Source organism: Oratosquilla oratoria, chromosome 35 (assembly GCF_046742065.1).
Source record: "Oratosquilla oratoria isolate Oo_2021 chromosome 35, ASM4674206v1, whole genome shotgun sequence".
Taxonomy (NCBI): Eukaryota; Metazoa; Arthropoda; class Malacostraca; order Stomatopoda; family Squillidae; genus Oratosquilla; species Oratosquilla oratoria.
The window spans coordinates 11,239,598-11,261,482 of NC_134811.1; the positions used below are offsets into that span (position 1 = coordinate 11,239,598).

At 41.2% G+C, this 21,885-nt stretch overlaps 1 protein-coding gene across 5 annotated transcripts in view; it reads right to left on the reverse strand.

Annotated features, from left to right (window-relative positions):
• Positions 1 to 261: 261 nt before the first annotated feature.
• The window catches only part of LOC143018530 (uncharacterized), a 93,082-nt gene continuing 71,458 nt past the window's right edge, over positions 262 to 21,885 (reverse strand). For 3 of the 5 annotated variants that reach the window (XR_012965749.1, XR_012965748.1, XR_012965750.1), the window contains exon 2: positions 262 to 1,297. Coding sequence is in view for 2 of the 5 variants with exons in the window: in XM_076173965.1 (XP_076030080.1) it covers positions 7,087 to 7,481; positions 12,503 to 12,942 (835 nt within the window). In the remaining 3 variants the exon portion in view is untranslated. Of the gene's footprint in view, positions 1,298 to 7,078; positions 7,482 to 12,502; positions 12,943 to 21,885 lie in introns of those variants that run through there. The other 2 variants (XM_076173965.1, XM_076173966.1) reach the window with 1 other exon arrangement.

Below are 21,885 nucleotides of genomic sequence, written 5' to 3' on the forward strand. Positions count from 1 at the left end.
ATATTTATATCTATTTTCAGATATAGGTAACTCCAATGTATCTACATGAACTCTTTCCCAAGGTTTCTGCGGGATGGGATATGATAACATAGAAATAGGTTTTGGTGTATTTCCCTTCACCTTAGCACATTTCAAACAATTTTCTATATAATCATATATATCTTTCTTCATACCTGGCCAAAAATATTTAAGTTGTGCTTGTCAATAAGTTTTATCTTTTCCTGGATGGGAACTACAATCACTATCATGAAGTTGCTTCAATACCTCTTGTACAAGAGTTTGTGTTATTACCAACTGATTCACAGGGCCCCTAGAAATATCTTTCCCACTTACAACTGTTTTTCTATACAAAAGTTCATTAGTCAAATGAAATTCCTCTATCTTATACCCTTTTGGTAGTTTTGGAAGATTTCCTATTGGGTTCATCAAATATTGAACTACTGATTCCCAAGTCTTATATTTTCTCTGTTCTATTATCATTATTTCTTCATCTAAGGTTACTAGCTCATCTATACTACAGACATAATTGATCAACCCTGTCATTGGTTGGCTAATATTTCTAGATAGTGCATCTGCTGCAACATTCTTTCTACCCGGAATATATTCAAACCTAACCTCATAACATTGAAGTATAGCAAACCACCTGGCTAGTCTGCCCCTAAGATTCTTAGGCTTAAATAAGTTCTGAATAGCTGTATGATCAGTTCACACTCTGATTGGATATCCAAATTTCATATCTCTAAAACATTTTAATGAATATAACTGCTAATATTCCTCTTTCTGTTACAGAGTAGTTTCTCCCTGCACTATTACAAAGTCTAGGTGTGTAAACCATCGGTTTCAAAGCCTCCTAGCCCTATGTCAGACGCATTAGTACAAAGAATGAACTCCTTATCATAGTCTGGAAACATGAGAACTGGAGAACTAGTAAGTTTATTTTTCAACTTGTCAAAAGCTTGCTGTTGTGCAGGTCCCTGCATGAGCTTTGAATCTTTCCTCAACAAAGAACTTAATGGATTACCTATGTCTGCATATCCTTGGATAAATTTCCTATAATATCCTGTCAATCCCAAGAAACTTCTCAATTTTTCACCGTTGTTTAGAACTGGCTAATTCTTTATTGCTTCACCCTTTCAATTTACTGTACTAAGTCCATGCCTGTCTATTCTATATCCCAAATGCATAACACTGTTCCGCAAAAACTTACATTTTTCAAGTCTCACTTTCAATTCTGCTTCAACTAGTCTTGATAATACCAAATCTAATTTCTTAAAGTGCTCAGTCGCTGTTTGGGAAGCTATTAAGATATCATTGAGAAATACACTAGCAGTGTTTCCTAATAACCCATCTAGAACTATATTCATTGATATCATGTAGGTTAATGGACTATTACATTACCCAAATGGCATTCGTTTGAACTCATAGAATCCCGTTGGAGTAGAAAATCCTGTGAATTCTCGTGAGTCTTCATGCAATTCGATCTGTCAAAAAGAAGACTTGATATCTATAGTGCTAAAATACCTATTCTCATTTCCTAAACGTCTAAGAATTTCCCCTATTACCGGTAATAGTAATCGGTCGGGTATGGTCTGCTTATTCAATTCTCTATAATCAATAACGGGACGTATGGTACCATTTGATTTTGGCACCACAATCAGAGGGAAGTTCAACTCATTTTTACTATATTCAATAATATCCTGCGATAACATTTAATCAATCAATCTATCTACAATGGTTGATTTGGAATTTGATAATCTGTAAGCAGGTATATAGATAGGGCGAGTGCCCGGTTTTAATTTGATCTCATGTTTTAAAACAGTTGTTTTGCCAAAGGCGTCTCCCGACAAAGCAATTGCTTTAATGTGGTTCGAGAGCAAAGCAACTAAGCTTTCATCCAACCCAAGACAACTAGTAGGTTTTAGTTGACTCTTATATTTCTCTCTTAAATCTGTTTCTTCCCGGACTGAACAGATTGATGAAATTGGTGATTCCACCTCCTCAGTACTCTCTTTTAAAATCTTAACGGGTTTTGTACAAATAAAAAAAAACTATTTGTGTACTTTTTCTTAAGACTGTCTTTATTCAAAGTACTAATCCCTAATATATCTACTATGTTCTTGTTTGTTTTGCATATCCCTGAATTCAATTTCCAACCTTCTAATCTAATCGATTCTGGGATGGCTAAAATTTCAATTTGCAGTGACTCCTTTCAACTGCATTCTACCCTGTTAATTGCTCTGGAGTGTAATAACGTCGACTTTATAACACCACCTTCCACAATTAGTAAAGTTTCGTTTGAAGTTGATGAATTAGTAATTTCTGGGATTTCTTGAACATCTGAGTTGGGTTCAATATATGAGACTTTATTTTTTGTTGGTCTGGACCGTTCTGCCCCACTATTTAAACTATTGTTATCTTCCCTATCTATTTCTAGAAAAAATTGGGGAGCAAAACCGTCAATGCATTACCAATTATAATTTTCTTTAGACTTATTTTGATAAAAAAAAAAAAAAGGAAATGGAGATATAAGTACTTCTTACGAATATTCGTAATAAGATAATACTTAAACTATAACATTAATATTTCCAATTCTAAAACATAAAATAACCAGAGCTGGGCACCTGCAATACTAACGCACTACCTGTCCGGCAGTAACGCACCCAGCTCTGTTCTTTTGGTGTGGAGACAACTCCACTAACGCATAGTCCAGTCTGAACCCAATCACACTTTCATTTTGTTCATGATCTTTCCATCGATATTATCAAATGCCACTCACACTCACCGGCAGTCTACAAGCGTCCCGAGGGCTATGATGATGCAACCCAATCCGCATGGCAGGGAACCGGTGTCGTGCATATCCACTCTGACACCCTCTTTTACCTTCTCACCTCCATGAACCTGTTGAAATTCAGGAAAACTATAAACTGTTGAACCTTCAGGAAAACTATACTTAAAATATTATATTCAATATACAAGTCACAGTGATAGAAGAAGTTTTTACTTGGTCACTTGGAACTTTGTCCCGGTGGCGGCACTTAGGCGCCTGTAAGGGCTCTGGTATTGACCGATCGGTCACACATCGTCCTGGTTTGCACAGGAGCGTTCTGGATTCGATCAGTAAATGAGACTGTGTGTGTGTGTGTACTTACCTATTTATCTAGTTATATTTACCACTTCTCAAATTTTTTATTCAATTATCCTATCCTTCCTGGACCACTTCCTCTTTTAAAGTGTTCTACAAATCATGTTAGACATTTTATGTAACCTGTCTATATGTTCAGTTTTATTTGTTTGTTTAATTATTTTTCATATATTTCTATTCATATATTTATTTATCTCTTTATCTATTGATATGTTTATCATTATTTTTTTTACTCAATCATTAATTTATTCATTTACTTGTTTACCCATCTTATTGTTTCTTTGGCTGTTTATCCCTTTATCTATTTAGTCAACTTTTTTCATTTATTGATATATTACCTTTTTATAAATTCATTCATTTATATACATACATACACGAACACACACACTCATACACACACACACACACACACACACACACACACACACACACACACACACACACACACACACACACACACACATATATATATATATATATATATATATATATTTATATATATATATATACATATATATACATATATATATATATATATATATACATATGTATATATATATATATATATATATATATGTAAATATTCAAAGCAGGTTATCTTTTAAACATGTTTTGTCAAAAACAACTGCGCATTCAGTGCTACAAAGCTTCTCAAGTAGACTTTCAAGACTTCTGAGCGTAGATTTCTGGTTTTCACAGGACAGACGGAATGATAGATCTCCAGTAAACATTGAGAACTATTGTTGAGTAAGAGTATACAGACGTTTCGCTAAACGCAGTTAGCATTTTCAATGTAATAGGAACAGAGAGTACAAGACATGATATACATAGAAAGAAAGCTCTGGGTGAGGCCACAACCAAAGACACGGGGGGAGGTCCTATTACATATGTGGGATGACCGGGGATTTTGTCACTGTGGGGCAAATGTTCGTTGAGGGCCAAGTGTCCTCTCTATGACTCTGGCGGAACGCCGGAGAGGGACTTGGGTGTAGGTGTGATTGGAAAGTGTGTTGTTGTGGTTGAATTGGCTACTATTCCTAGGGAGAGGCTTCATGCTGGAGAGTATTTTTCCTGACCCCTAGAGGACTGTAGGCCTCTCGACTGCTACGTTGGCCAAACGAAAATGACATTGTCGAGAAGAATGTCTTCCCACTTGTCAAGTGGAGGCCCCAAACTACACCTACTAGAAAAACACAACACACAAATCACTAGGAAACTTTTAGAAGACAACACCGTCATTCTCGACAAGGAATCAGAAAAGTCTAGAATTTCTTTCTGGAAGCACTTATAAGAGACCTACAACCTACTATCAACAGACAAGTGAAAGCCCCTACCATACTCCCCAGCATGAAGCCCCTCCCTAGGACTAGTAGCCTTCTCAACCACAACACACCTTCCAATCACACCAACACCCGAGTCTCTCTCCGGCGTTCCGCCAGAGTCATAGAGAGGACACTTGGCCCTCAACGGACATTTACCCCACTGTGACAAAACCCCTGGTCATTCCACAAATGTAATGTGACCTCCCCCCGTGACTTATGCTGTGGCCTCACACAGAGCTTTCTTTCTATGTATGTTATGTCTTGTACTCTGTCTCTATTACATTGAAAATGCTAACTGCGTTTAGCGAAACGTCTGTATACTCTTACTCAACAATAGTTCCCAATGTCTACTGGAAATTTATTATTTCGTCTGTCCTGTGAAAACCAGAAATCTATGTTCAGAAGATTTGAAAGTCTACTTAAGAAGCTTTTTAGCGCCGAATGCGCCGTTGTTTTTAACAAAACATAACTATATATATATATATATATATATATATGTGTATGTGTGTGTGTGTGTGTGTGTGTGTGTGTGTGTGTGTGTGTGTGTGTGTGTGTGTGTGTGTGTGTGTGTGTGTGTGTGTGTACATACATATATATATGTATGTATATATACATATATGTGTATATATATGTATTATATATACATATGTATATATATATAAATGTATATATATATACATGTATATGTATACATGTATATATATATATATATATATATATATATATACATATATATATATATATGAGTGGCAGAGTGGTGAGATAAACACCGAGAACCGTTGAAGTTTTATTAACTGACGTTTCGCTCTTAACAGAGCTTCTTCAGAGTGTACAACATGATCGGGAAATTTTCTTCAAACTATGGAGTAACCCTTCTGGATATTTTAGTCCTGAGAACACTTTAAAGATTTATTTGATTTCTCTGTCAATATGTTCTTCACTACATAGCCGGAACGCTCTGAGAAAAAATCCAATTATTACTCAGAGCGTTCCGGGTAAGTAGTGAAGAACATATTGACAGAGAAATCAAATATATTTTTAAAGTGTTCTCAGGACTAAAATATCCAGAGGGGTTACTCCATAGTTTGAAGAAAATAGCGCTTAAAATAATGAAAAAGAGAAATAATGAGATAAAGGAGAACAAGGAAGGTGGCTTCATTGTAGTTCCCAACTCCAAGCACACAGAAGAGTTAGGACATTTGCTCCGCAGAGCAGGGCTGAAGATCGCCAGTATATCTAGTATGAAGATAGGTGAAGTAGTGAGAAGTAAGAATAGAAATGAACATAATAACAACAGCATGGTTTACAGAATCCCATGCGGTGGCTGTGATCTAAACTACTTTGGGGAGACAGGAAGAGGCATACACAAGCGGACATATGAGCACAAGAGCGACCTGAGGGCCCACCGAACATCAAACGCCCTGGTGGTTCATGCGGAGGAATACGGATATTTGCCTAACTGGGACGGAGTGGAAATATTAAAACAAGGGTTAGACAAAAAAAAAAAAAAAATAGTAGAGGCAGCTTTTATAGCATCCCAGCCCTGCTGTAAACATCGTGATGGTTTTATTAAGCTGTCGAAAACGTCCGGCTGGATGATCTTACAGGAGCTGAAGGGTACGAGAGGGAGGGAGGGGGTGGGTTAAGGAAGGAACGCGGAATGATGTATGATATATAACTGTTGATTTCCCGATTATGTTTGTTTTAGTCTAGTCATGTTTGTACACTCTGAAGAAGCTCTGTTAAGAGCGAAACGTCAGTTAATAAAACTTCAACGGTTCTCGGTGTTTATCTCACCACCCTGCCACTCATTTTGTCGTCCATTCCTCAATATATATATATATATATATATATATATATGTATATATTTATACATATATTTATATATATATATATATATGTATATATATTTTGCAGTAATTCACAAGGCACACGTGAAAATGATATGCAGAAAAAACCTTTGGGAAATAAGAAGCTTCTTATTTCCCAGTGTTTTTTCTGCATGTATATATATACATATATGTATATATATATATATTATGTATTTGTATATATACATATATATATATATATATATATATATATACTCGTATATATACATGTATACATATATATATGTATACATATATGTATATATATATATATATATATATATATCTGTGTGTGTGTGTGTGTGTTTGTGTTTGTGTATATATATATATATATATATATATATATATATATATATATATATATACAGTATTTATATATACTCGTATATATACATGTATACATATATGTATATATATATATATATATATATATATATATATACTCGTATATATACATGTATACATATATATATGTATACATATATGTATATATATATATATTTTTATATTCATATACATATACGTATGTACATATATATATATATATATATATATATATATATTTACATATATATATGTATATATATATATATATATATATATATATACATACATACATACATACATACATACATACATACATACATACATACATACATACATACATACATACAACTAGTTAATGATACACACCAGCTGCGTGTGTTCCCTTTCACGCTCTGAAGGTTGACCTTCCTACCGTTAACCTCCTTCAGCCTCTTAAGGGCAGCAGTGGCGCCCTCGTCCTTAGGAGTGATAAGGTTCTCCCCGGTTGACAAGTATTTGAACGTGATGTCCCAGTTGCTGTGCTTTTTCTCAATTTCTCGAGAAATCGCGTAGGCTGACTAGAAGCCCCCAGGGAACTTCTCGATCTTGAACCCTGTGGTGACCAACGGGGACGACGCCTTTTTGGCCCTTGCTCCTGCTGCTTTCTCGCTGGAGGTCGGGACCTGGTTCTCCTGCCCATCTCAGGAGAGCATCGCGGACTCTCCTCTCTTCCTGTTTTTCTTGGGCCAGTAACCATCCATTCTCCTCTACCGTCGTCGCCCGCCTCAGATGAGCGCCCGGACTCTTCCATTTTTGCCGCTGTGAGGTGATGTCCGATCGCTAAGGATAATAAGGGAAACGGAGAGGCTGAAGAGGATAAGCACAAGGGGGAAGCGGGAGGGGAGGAGTGAGTGAGTGAGGAAGCGGAGGAGGAGGAGGTGGAGTGAGGAAGATGAGGGAGTGAGTGAGGAGGCGGAGGAGGAGATGGGGTGAGGAAGATGAGGGAGGGGAGGAGGGGAGGAGGGAGAGTGGGGTGAGTTAGGAGAGGGAGAGTAGAAGGGAGAGAGTAGGGGAAGGAGGAGACGGGAAGGAAGTAGGGGGAGGAAGGGGAGGGGCGGGGGAAGATGAGTGATAGGTGTAGTGGTAGTGGGAGGAAGGGGGAAAGGACGAGGAGAGAGTGGGGTTTAGTGGGAGGAGGAGGAGCAATTAGAGAGTGGATAAGGAGGGGGTTAGGGAGGAGGAGGAGGAGGAGGAGGATGCAGGAGGCGGGGGACGAGCGGGAGAAGTAGGATGAGGTACAAGAGGTGGAGAGGAGGTAGGAGGAGGGGAATACGGAGGAGGAGGGTGAGGATATGGATTAGGAGAGGGAGCGGAGGAAGAGGACAAAGGGGGGAGGTAGGATAAGGAGGAGGAAGTGGAATAGAAGAAGGAGGAGTAGTAGGAGGAGAAGGTGGAGGAGGAGGAGGAGTAAGGAGGGGGTGAGGTGGAGGAGGAGCTAGAAGTGGACGAGGAAAGGGTTAGGGAGGAGGAGGAGACGGGGGACGAGCGGGAGAAGTAGGAGGAGGTGGAAGAGGCGGAGAGAAGGTAGGAGGTGGAGAAGGGAGGAGGCGGACTAGGAGGGAGAGTGGAGGAAGAGGATGCTGTTGTTTGAAATTCGGGAATACAATTCCCACGGGATTTTAAGTGAGCCCGTTGGAAGGCTGATTCGGTGTAGGAGTGTATATGATCTCGGCCACACACACCCATACACTCACCAGATATGGATAACTATGTAGGATAGGTATACACATCCCGTTGAATGCACCCTTTGCTAATACTAACAGTGGTATAATTCTTTGAAATCAATATAAAGAAGACAATTTAAGGGGGGGGGGGCTGACACTCCACCAGCCGACGCAATTCGTATTGACTTAGGTGGCAGCATAATCGGCGCACAAAACCCTCAGATGTTGTCGGGGACCCTCTCCTCAGAAAAGTAGCGCTCGATGGTGGCTTCAGGGTGGCTGCAATGTTGACCTCTTTCTTCCTGTGATGGGTTGTTTTTTATGTGCCAGAAACAACGGTCCCTCCAGCCTCAGTCGGATGAGCAGAGTTTCTACTTTTCTATGTGTAGAGCGAGGAACTACAAGGGGTTCGTAGTCGGTGGTTGCCCTGTACCACCTCACCCTCTCTGATACCTCTGCCTCCAATCTGTGCTGGAGGAACCGTTGTATCTGGCTAAGAGTCCTGGTGCGTATGTCCAACTGATTTCTGCTGAGATGGACGAAAACATCGACTTCGGGTCTTTGGCGCACCGCCATCGCTGCCGCGTTGTCTAGCACATTGTTGGTGTAACTTCAGCAGGAGTGCTAGGGTGGAGATCAGTAGGCGTACATTGTCGCTGGGCTGTGTTGAATCCAAGCTACCTAGCAGAGATTGTGAGTCCGTGTGGATCACCACAGGACGAGATATTAGAGCATGTCCTAATGGTCCTTGGACCGCTATGGGCTCAGCTTGGAGAGTGGACGCATGATCGGATACTCTCCTGCCAAATGTCAAAACAGCCGTCACGAAGGCAGCCCCCATACTACGAGGCCTGTTGGGGTCCACGGAACCATCCGTATAGTAGACCGCCGTCCCAGGTCTCGACAGTTCGCGGATCTCCTGTAAGGCCCGCTATCGCACTCTTTCCTGATCACATAACTTCTTCTTACTGTAAAGCTTAGCGACAACGAAAGCTCCAGGTACCGACAGCCATGGAGGTGGAGACTTGAACTCTGGGTGAGGAGAGTCCCTACCCTTTCCAAGGAGAGTACTGGTGAGCCCGAAGGGGTCTAGGAGACTAGCCACTTGAGATAGCCAGGTACCGCAGTGGATAAGGTTATCCATCCGTTTCAGAGTTATCACAAGGCTCTGACTCAGTTCAGTTATCCTGGGGCTCTGAACTATCTTGGCAAGAAAGTCAACGTCCAACCTTCTGACCAGAGATGTTAATTAAGGCAATGAAGCCTCCGTCTGGAGGTTAACAATCTTAGTCCAAGGTTGAGCCCCTAAGATAGTCCTCGCTACAATATTTTGGTAAGGCTCTAGGTCTTCAAGCGTTGCACTCGCCACAGTTATGAGAACTGGAGTAGTGTAGTCCACCAAACTGCGGACCGTTTGCAAGTAGAACGTGTGAAGGACCTGGTGTGTAGCACCAAGTGCCCTCCCCGTCATTGCTGTCATGACTGTGGTTCTAGCCTTCAGCCTCTCCTTGAAATAGGATGGCTCCTTTTGGAAGGTGAGCCTTCCATCAATCCAGACCCCTAGCTACTGAAACTGGTGGACCCAGTCCAGCCTAAGGCCCTGGATGGTGAGGTGCTCCCCCTCATTCCAGAGTCCTAACACCATGACCTTCGATTGTGAAGGGGAGATCTTTAACCCTAACCTGCAAAATTCGGTCGCTACAGTATTTAAGCAGCGCTGGGCTCTGCTGAAACACCGCCACCTCCCAGTAATTATGAGTGAAAGGTCGTCCGCATAAGAGACAATATTGCACCCATAGGGGAGAGGTAGTTCCAGAATGTTGGAGATGAGCATATTGAACAGAGTGGGGCTGAGGACCCCTCCTTATGGAGTGCCATTCTCCAGCATTCTGGCCTCCGATACATGACCCTGAAATCTTACTTTCGCAGACCTGTGACTAAGATAGTCAGCAATCCAAGAAAACAGCAGCTTGCCTTTTACACCCTTGCGAGCAAGAGTGTCTAATATCATCAGTGGACTAGCCAGCTCAAACGCCTTTTCTAAGTCCAAAAAGATCACGATGGACGGTGTGCCACTGAGAGCATTGAGGAGTGTTGCTAGGCTGTTTGCTGTGCCAGTGCCCTTGCAGTAAGCATGTACATGCTCATGCATGGGACCCAGTTTCCACAGAAGCCTATTTAGCACCATACTCTCCGTTATCATCCTCATGCAGCTTGTCAGGCTGATTGGACTATAGGCACCAGGCTCTTTGGGCTTCGGAATCGGCGTTATGATTACCGTCTTCCAGGCTGTTGGCAACGTGCCAGTCCTCCAAGATGTGTTTATCACCCTTAGAAGTGGCTCATCACCCGCCGGCCCAAGGTGGGTCAGCATGCAATAGGTAACAAGGTCCTCTCCGGGTGCTGTATCTGAACTGGTCCTATGTGTGGCCCGTAGCTTCATTAGCGTAAAGCTAACGTCAGTGTCATCCGATCAACTCACCATGTCCTCACCTCCGAGGCGCCTCACTCCTTGTAGGTCCTGCAGTGTGTCTTGAACACACTGCAGTAGTGAGTTCCTGCTGGAGCGAGAGGCAAACTCCTACACCAGCCGCTGCGCCTCAGAATCAGGGGCACGATGAATGCATCGATGTTGAGTCCTGCCGATGGCTCTACGGAGCTTGGACCATAGTTCTATTGGGGAGGTGTGAGCGTTAAAGCCCTCACACCATTCTAAGAACTTTGCTCTTCCGGCAGGTGCGTCACGAACAGGTGCGTCACGAACAGGTGCATCACGAACAGGTGAGTCACGAACAAGTGCGTCACGAACTGCATCGCGCAAGTTGGCCAAATGGGTCTGAGTCTGGCGCCTACGGAAAACACACCTAAGCATGTTGACCCGATGGTTGGCTTCTCTCACCACCAGCTGTTCTTTTGTTCCCTGGTGGACTGGCCAGACCTCGGAATGGTTCTGCTGGCAGCCTCTTGAATGGATGCAGCAAAGACATCTTGTAACGTTTCCACGTCCTGTGATGCAACGTATGAAGCTGCCCATTCTTCAACAGATCTCTCGAAGGCCGGCTAGTTTGTCGGAGCAGTCTTCCATCTGGGAACAGATAATACAGCAGGTATGGGTGGTGCATCCCTTTTGTGTACAGAGACACCGAAGTGATCACTGGTGATCCTAGGATGCACCTCCTAGATTACCCTAGGGAGTAGAGTTGCCGTCGCCAAGGTCAGATCAAGTCGTCCACCTTGCACGTGCGTCGGATTCCCATTATTTAACAACACAATGTCAGAGCATTCATCTAATACGTAATTTAAGTGGTGCCCAGCGACATTGGGCCTTTTGGGGAGACATCAACAATTGATGGTGTGAGTTGAAGTCCCCCCCCCTCCTATGATGAAAAGCCTGTCCGCAGCAAGAGCACATACTTCTCCAAGGTCCAGCACCGCACTATGGCCCCTGTATATGTTGTAGATGGTGTACATCTCTTGTACCCGATGGAGTCGAACCACAAGAACTTCTACACCATCCCCACATGATACAGGGTCCAAGATTTCACTACAGGGGATGGATGATTTGACAAGGATCATGCACCCCCTAGTAGGGGGTATGAGAGGGAGAGAAAAGACGCGATATCCCGGAAATCGTATCTCATCCCTCTCCAATGTCTCTTGGAGAAGTATGATATCGTAATCATACTCTTATACAAGTGCAAGGAGATACGAGCTTTTACTGCGGAACCCGTTTATGTTCCACTGCATCAGCCTTAATTGACTATTGGACAGAGCGACTTTCTTTCCTGTCTAGTTCTATTGTAATGGTGACATATTCCTTGTGTGTTGTACATACGTACTTGTAGTATTATTACGTATTTATTGTAGTATTATTATGTATCTATTGTGCATATTGATTTGATTGTTGCCATTGTATATTTGTGTGTGCTTTTTTCTTTGAAATCGAATCGTGCGATTCGTGCATGTTTTGTCCGCGAAATCTTGGCGTCTCCACGCCAGTCTTGTTCTCATCTCTAAAGTGTACGCAAGCTTGTTCGTGTTGTGAAATATTTACTTTCGTGTTGTGAAATGATTACTTTAAACATATGAACCTATTGTTTCATTTAAAGCCACCCTAATACACTATGACGTACTCACCTTGATCTCTCCGGTCAGAAGACAAGATGGGTTGCAACTTTTCTGCAGTGGAGACATTTTTTTCTTCATTAGAAGAGGAGTCTTCGGGCCGAAGTGCACATTGACGGTGTTGGGGCTTGGCAGGAGGCGCTCTCTTTGTCTTCGTTGGTGTAGGCGTTGCTTTTCCAATAGTGAAAGTGGGTGTGGTGGGCTTGGGGGGAGTGGAAGGGGAGGAAGAAGAGGTGGAGGCGGGGCGGAGGAGGAGGGAGGAGGAAGAGGAGGAGTAGGTGGGAGAGGAGGAGGAAGAGGGGGAGGGAGAGTGGGAGGGAGTCTTCTCCTGTCGGCTGGGTCTCGTGGTGGTGGTGAGTTTTGACTTTCTCTTTTTTATTAAATTGAACACATTAGTGACAGCCTTCTCCCCCATATCTAATGTCTTTTCTGGATCACTCTCCCCTAGAATACTGGCGATTCCAACAACGACATCAGTCACAATTAGTTTCATGTCATCCTCCCTCGGGGTGATGACATCAGGTGGATATTGTTCGTGGGGTCGATAAGGTAGCGTGAGCTTGGGGGCTTTTGTGTGAGCTGGTTTTGTGTTTTGTGTAGGAGTGGGGGCTTGCTTGTGGTTTGTGCTTGGTAGTGTGGGAAAGTACTTCTGATTGTTCACTACGATACATCACTCATTTAAGACTTCATTTTATCACTACACTTACTCCGAAATATAATAACTATACGTGTAACTTTTTAACACTGAGCTTACTATCTATCACTGCACGTACTTGGAGCACCGCACTGTACACTACGACAAGTATCTTTTGCGTTTCACTACGATACATCACTTCACTTCACTACGATACATCACTTCACTACGATAAATCACTTCACTTCACTACGATAAATCGCTTTACTACGCACCGCCATATCATTTTATGTTAGCGGTCGCATAGGACAGGAATTGTCTTTGATTTTCCACCGCGCGCACTGCTGTTCCTCGGACTAAGTCCAAGATAACGCAGTAAAAAATCCCGCAGCCCGCAGCCCGCAGCCCCAGGAGGCGTTGAATCTCCGAGATCGCGACGTCGACTAGTTACTCAGTTCATCTGACGAGGTCGGGGTTTGACTGCTAGTTGGAATGCCCTGCAGCTTGCAGCTTGCAGCTTGTGATATTGATTTACTTGTAGCAATCCAATTTATGCAATTTATGCAGTCACGCGACCAGACATTTCGAGGTATTGATATTTAGATGTTTTATCAAGGAGGAATTAATATATATATATACAAAGGATTACAAAGGCGGAGCATGCCGACAGGAGACCTTTTGGTCCATATCTAGGTCGGATGCGAAAAAAATCATAATAATAAATTAATGAATAAAAACTATAATAATGTAAATAACGAATAAAATACATAAATAAATGCATAGGTATTTTTAGATAATAAACAAACAGGTAAATAGTGAATAATAATGAATTGACATATAACCAATAATAAATGAAAATCAAAACAGACAAATGATAACAAAACAAAAACAAATAATATGAAATGAATTATAATCATTACAGCATCTTGCTTAGGTGCTTATCTAAATGATTTTTAAAGCTTCGAACTGAACTACATTGCACTACCTGTGCAGAAAGTTTATTCCATTCATTAACTACACGGTTGGCAAAGTTGTTTCTACTTACTTCCAAATTGAATCTATTTCCGGACAGTTTGAGACCATTGTTTCTTGTCTGATTCTCATTCAATGTGAACATTTTGTCACTTTTGATGTCAATTCCCTTTAGAATTTTAAAGACCTGTATCAAGTCGCCTCTGAGTCTACGCTTTTTTAGGGAAAACAGATTCATATATGTAAGTCGATTTTCGTATGATTTATTTTTGATATTTGGAATCAGTTTTGTGGCTCGCCGTTGTACTTTTTCCAGTCTGTCAATGTCTTTAATGAGATTCGGTGACCATACGGAAACAGCATATTCCAAATGTGGACGAACTAACGATTTATATAGCTTGTTAACGAGTAATGGACTTTTGAAATCAAAAGATTGCGCAATCAGTCCCAGAATCTTATTTGCTTTCTCAGAGGCTGAAATACACTGCTTGGATGATTTGAGATCGTTACTGATAATTACGCCGAGATCTTTCTCACTATCCACTTTTGTTAACGAATTTCCAAATAACTTGTAATCGTACTTACTGTTATTTTTACCTATGTGCATTACCTTGCATTTACTTGTGTTAAATTTCGTTAGTCACTTTTCAGACCATTGCTGTAATTTATCTAAATCTTCTTGAATATCTAATTGATTTAAGTGATTATTTGCCATTCCGCACAGTTTTGTATCATCAGTAAATTTGGAAACAGTAGATTTTAGTCCATGGTCTATATAATTTATATATACTATGAATAGAAGTGGCCTAAGAACGGAACCCTGAGGAACTCCACTTGTAACACTTTTCCATCCAGAAGTTTTTCCATTTAAAACAACTCTCAATTTTCGATCATTCAACCCATTACTAGTCCAATTTAATAGGCTACCACTTATTCCGTGCGAAGCTAATTTAGTAAGTAGTCTTTCGTGTGGGACGGTATCTAAAGCTTTTGCAAAGTCTAGATATATTAAATCTATATTGTTCCTTTTGTCATAATTCGAGATAACTGTGTTGTAGAATTCGAGTAAGTTAGTCACGCAAGAACGTTTCCGTCTGAAACCATGCTGGCTATCATTTATCAAACGATTACTTTCTAAATTATGTTCGATAGCATTTCTGATGATAGTTTCCATTATTTTTCCTATAGTTGTTTGGTTTCTTTTTGTCACCTTTTTTGAATATGGAAGTAACATTAGCTAGCTTACATTCTCTTGGGACATCTCCGGATATGATGGATTTCTTGAAAATAATTTCTAATGGAACAACAATCTCATTTTTCATTTCCGTTAAGATTCTTGGATGCCAACCGTCAGGCCCTGGTGTTTATCAACTTTGAGTTTCTCTATACACCTTTCAATTTTTTCTTTTGTTATATTTACCGTGGTGAGTAAGTTTACCCTAGACTTTTCACAGGTTTCAGTTTGGAGTTCACTTTGAGGTGTTTCGTTTACGAATACTGAGCTAAAATAATTGTTTAAGATATTACACATTCCTTCATTTGAATATTCAAGTTGACCGTCAGCAGATAATAGTGGACCAATGTGATTCCTAACAACCTTTTTAACTCTTATGTAACTATAGAATTCTTTGGGATTCTCTTTGGATTTATCAGCGATGTTCATTTCGTATTGTCGTTTTTTTTTATTATCTTTTTTAAATCTCTTTGTATTGATACATAACTTTCATAGTCATTAGATGCACCCGAGCACTTATATTTCTTATAAGCCTGTCTCTTTTTAGCAATACTTTTTTCAGTTTCTTTGTCGAGCCACTTTGGGCGAGCCTGATTTGGGGGACGTCTGTCCTTAAAAGGAATGTAAGTAAGAATCATCTTAGTGAGCGTATTTTGAAATATTTCCCACATCTGGTCTACAGGTCTTTCGCTTAATTTTGCCTCCCAATCTGTAAGCTGAAGCTCCTGACGTAGTCCTATGAACTGAGCTTTACTGAAATCGGGTATTTCAGAAACACAAGTATCTATTCTAAAATTGTTTAGGAGTTTGAATCTAAGTTGTGATCGCTATTTGCAACAGTTTCACCGACTTCTACATCAGTTAGTATACTTTCGCGGTTAGTGATCAATAGATCAAGTAAGTTTCCATATCTTGTGGGCTCTTTTACATGCTGAATTAAGTAAATGTCACCAAGAAAATCAATCGAGCGATTACCTACATGGCCATGTTCACAGGTCATCCATATATATATATATCTATATATACACAACTTTATATATATATATATATATATATATACAGATATATATACTTTATATATATATATATATATATATATATATATATATATATATATATGTACAACACTGAATAGGTCCCAGTGACTAGAGATACATTTTTATCAATCACAATGCACTTTAATTCTAAGCCATCAACATCGGAAGAACCGTGTTGGCAACATGCAGAAATTGAAACGTGGCATGCCCGAGGACTCGAACCTAGAGCCAGCACGTGACCAGTTCTATAGTGACTTAGTCTATTACACCATCAAGATATATATATGTATATATATATACATATATATATATATATATATATATATATATATATATATATGTACATATGTACAACACTGAATGGGTACCAGCGACTAAAGATACATTTTTATCAACCACAATGCACTTCAATTCTAAGCCATCAGCATCGGAAGAACCGTGTAGGCAACATGCAGAAATTGAAACGTGTAATGCCCGAGGACTAGAACCAAGAGCCAGTACGTGACCAGTGCTGTAGTGACTTAGACCATTACACCATCAATATATATATATATATATATATATATATATGTATACACATACACACATATATATTATATATATATATATATATATATATATATATATATATATATATGCTGATAAGAACACGGGTACGCGTGTTCACTTATGCAAAGTAGACCACTTGGAAAAGGAACTAACGAAGCAGAGCGCTTTCGTATATTACATCTTCAGTGCACTGAAGATGTAATATACGAAAGCGCTCTGCTTCGTTAGTTTCTTTTTCCAAGTGGTCTACTTTGCATATATATATATATATATATATATATATATATATATATATATATAAATATATGTGTGTGTGTATATATATACATATATATATATATGTGTGTGTGTGTGTGTGTGTGTGTGTGTGTGTGTGTGTGTGTGTGTGTGTGTGTGTGTGTGTGTGTGTGTGTGTGTGTGTGTGTGTGTGTGTGTGTGTGTGTGTCTGGGGTATTGGCTGCTTGTTATTGTGGCAAAGTAGCATGCAGTTGATACTTTAGGGTCTATATGGGGCGCCCCTACGGACCAGAGTCACACTTCATTTTGTCTATAGAGGAAAATTCTGTTCATAGAGAAATGATGACACTTTTATACTACGACTGTCCCTCCGTTATGCTGTCCCCCAACCCCTTGTTGCTGCCCTGTACCATTTCTCTGAGTATTCCTTTTCTGTGGTGGGGGAATTCCCTGTGGTGGGGGAAAAGAATACTGCCACCAAGCATTCCCACTTGGATCGTAAAAGGCGAGAAGAAAGGGACGGGGATTGGGACTAGGCATCCTTCTCCTTGTAGCCCCACAGGGGAAATTCCTAAAAATAAAAGAGAAGGCATAAGAGGGTCTGGAAGTTCTCGGACCAGCACCCTAAGGTTTGGGTCTTTTAACGTGCGTGGATGTGGTCCAGATGAGAGTAAAAGAGAAGAGATAGGTAGTATGTTTGTGAGAAGAAAGATGGATGTGTTGGCTTTGAGTGAAACTAAGTTGAAAGGGAAGGTTGAGTGTAAGTTTGGGAGTGTAAGTGGGAGGTTAACAGGAGTGAAGAGAGGGCGAGGGAGGGAAGGGGTGGCTATTCTAGTGAGTGAAGAGATAGGTAAACGGGTAGTGGAGTGGAAGGAAGTTTCCTCAAGGATAATGTGGATGAAGGTGAAACTGGGAAAAGAGATGTGGGTCTTTGTAAGTGCATATGGGCCTGGCAGTGAGAAGAGTGTAGAAGAAAGGGAGGCCTTTTGAATAGATTTAAATGAGTGCATAGAGGGTTTAGGGAGAAATGTCAATGCTATAGCACTGGGAGACCTTAATGCTAGGGTAGGAAATGGTCCAATTGATGGAGTGGTTGGGAAATGTGGAGTTCCAGGAAAGAATCGTAGTGGAGAGTTGATGGTGGAAATGTGTCTAGAGAGTTGATGATAGCAAATACAGTGTTTCGGAAGAAAGTCAAGCATAAGTACACATGGGAGAGGGTGGTGGAGGGAAGGGTGGTAGATAGAGAGCTAATGGATTATGTAGTGGTAAATAGGATTACAATAGGAAGAGTTAAGGATGCACATGTGCTAAGGGGAGAGGGTGGGGGAATATCAGATCATTTTTTGGTGGAAGGTAAGTTGAGAGTGGAGGATAGATGGAGAAGGAGGAAAGGGACAAAAGGTAGGGAGATTCTGAGAGTGAACTCTTTGAATGAAAAGGAAAAGGAGAAGGAGTACGAAAAGAAGCTGAAGGAGGAGTGGGAGGGAGTAAAGGATAGAGTTGAGCTAGGTGTGGAGGAGGAATGGGGATGGTTCAAGGAGGGAGTCATAAAGTGTGCAAGGATGGTGTGTGGAACAAGAAGGACAGGGGGAAATAGAAGAAAGGGTAGTGAATGATGGGATGAGGAAATGAAGAAGGTTGTAGAAGAGAAGAAGCGAGCTTTTACAGATTGGTTACAAAAGAGGACGAGGGAGTCATATGAGAGGTACAAAGAAAAGAAAAGAGAAGCAAAGCAAAAGCTAAAGGAGGCAAAGAGGAGAGCAGATGTGAAATGAGGTAGGAGTATGACAGAAAATTTTGAAAGTAATAAAAAGATGTTTTGGAAAGTAATTAAGAGAGGAAGAGGAGGCGAATCAAGTAGAGAAGAAAAGGTAAAAGGTGCAGATGGAGAGATGATAATGGAAGAGAAGGCAGTAAGGGGAAGATAGGCAGAATATTTCTAGGGAGTTGCTAAATGTGAAGGAGGATAGGGAAGGAAAGATAGCTGCAGTGGGAAATGCGAAGAAAATGAGAGTGATGAGTGAGGAGAATGGAGGAGAAATAAGGAAGGATGAGGTGAAGGCAGTTGTTAAGATGATGAAAGCAGGTAAGGCACCTGGTCTGGATGGATGCCATACAGAATGTCTGAAAAAGGGAGGTACAGTGATGGTGGACTGGTTGGTGAGGTTATTTAATGTTTGCTGGAGAGAGGGTAGAGTGCCGGAGGACTGGAAGAGTGCCTGTATAGTTCCTCTTTACAAGGGAAAAGGGGACAAGTGTGAATGTAGTAGTTTCAGAGGGATTAGCTTGTTAAGTGTAGTTGGGAAGGCTTATGGGAGGATCTTGATTGAGAGGATTAGGAGAGGAACAGAGGGAGTAATTGGTGAGGAACAGTGTGGATTTAGGACAGGTAGAGGTTGTGTAGATCAGATCTTTGTGGTAAGACAGATATGTGAGAAAGCTATAGGAAAGGGGAAGGATGTTTTTTGGGCTTTTATGGATCTGAAAAAGGCTTATGATAGGGTAGACACAAAGGCACTGTTGGAAGTTATGCAGATATATGGGATAGGAGGAAAGCTTCTGGGAGCTGTCAATAGTTTTTATGAGAGTAGTAGAGATTGTATCAGGATTAGAAATGGAGAGAGTGAGTGGTTTGAGGTAAAGATGGGACTTCGTCAAGGATGCGTTATGTCGCCCTGGCTGTTCAACTTATACATGGATGGGGTGGTGCGAGAGGTAAATGCAAGGGTAGTGGGTCAGGGATTGGAGATGGTTAAAGAAAATGGAGAAAAGTGGGAGGTGAGCCAGCTGTTGTTTGCGGACGACACTGCGTTTAGGGCAGGATCGGAGGAGGGATTGAGGAAGTTGGTGGCAGAGTTTGGGAGAGTACGTGATAGAAGAAAGCTAAAGATAAATGTGGGTAAAAGTAAGGTGATGAGATGTACAAGGGGCAAAAGTGGCAGTAGACTGGAAGTGAGCATTAAGGGAGAGCGACTGGAGGAAGTGGATAGTTTTAGATACTTGGGTGCAAATGTGGCAGGAAAAGGTGGAGTAAAGGTGGATGTAGAATGTAGATTGAGAGAAGCAAGTAGATGCCTTGGTAGAATAAAGAGTGTAGTGAGAAATAGACATTTGGGAATGGATGCGAAGAGGAGACTGTATGAAGGAATGATTGTGCCAACAGCACTGTATGGGGCAGAAGCATGGAACATAAGAGAAGGAATAGAGAAGGAGTTTGAATGTGTTTGAGATGAGGTGTCTGAGAAGTATGGTGGGGGTTACTAGGCTAGATAGAGTGAGAAATGAGGTGGTGAGGAGGAGAACAGGGGTGGAAAAGAAGCTGGGAGATAGGGTTGATGAAAGAGTATTAGGATGGTTTGGACACATGGAAAGAATGAGTGAAGAAAGACTAGTAAAAGAGGTATGGAAGGCAGATGTGGAGGGAGCGAACATGAGGGGACATCCTAGGATGAGATGGATGGATGGGGTGAAGGGGGCTTTGGGGAAGAGGGGAATATCTGTTGAGGAAGGACGGGAGAGGACAGAAGACAGGAGTGAATGGAGAATGGTTGTATATGGATGATGTTGTGATTGCATGAGGTGGAATGGGGTGGGGGGTAAGGTGATATGTGTGAGCAAAATTTGACGCAGCCCGAAGGGATTTCTACCCGTACTCTCCTTTATATGGGGGGACGGAAAGGGGGGGTCACCGATTTAATGAAGCGGCCTTGCTGTGGATGTGCTGTGTCCTGCGACACTGCTTCTGACCCAGGGCAGTGGGCAGGGTGCAGGGATGACCCGTCATCCAGGAGGTGCTCAGATAAGAGGGAGGGTGGGAGGGGTGTGGAGTGTATTCAGGGATGAAATGGGTGGGAATGATTTTATGCCTTTCCCTTTTTGGCTACCTCCCTTGTAAGGGGGAAGAAGCCTTTGTATATGTATATGTATATGTATATGTATATATATATATATATATATGTGTGTGTGTGTGTGTGTGTGTGTGTGTGTGTGTGTGTGTGTGTGTGTGTGTGTGTGTGTGTGTGTGTGTGTGTGTGTGTGTGTGTGTGTTTGTGTGTGTGTGTGTGTGTGTGTGTGTGTGTGTATACATATACATATATACAGGTAGTCCTCGATTTATACGGTAGATGCGTTCCAGAAGGGACCGTATAAAGCAAAAATCGTATAAAGTAAGGAATGTATACACAACCCCGTAGACTTTGAATACCCAATCCCCCAGTATCCCTTTGAAGGATGTGTTCGAAATAAAATAATATTTTACTGCATACGTTTTGCATTAAACACATTTCTATTATGTTTATTAATGCTTTTATTAAAAAACTGTACTTACAACTACATAAAAATGACAATGACTATGGGAATAGTAACTGTCTTGAAATCGTATATTTTTTCAGGAATTCGTACAATGTGATGAATAATCCCTATTTTTGGACACCATATAACTCTGAATTCGTATGAAGTAAACTCGTATAAATCGAAGACTGCCTTACATACAAGTCCCGGCTTCGCCATGGGCGCTTGGCCTGCTTCGCGCCCTGCCCTTCGGAGGGCTCGGCCCTTAGGGCGAGCTTGCTTCGCTCGCGGCCACTTAATCGTCTCCATTGCCGTGACGTCAGCGTTCTCGGTCACTCAGTCGTCTCCGTTACTGTGACGTCACTACTCTCGTCTTATCAGTTGTTCCCGTTACCGTGACGTCACTACTCTCTCAACCAATGAGATTCTCGTGGACTGT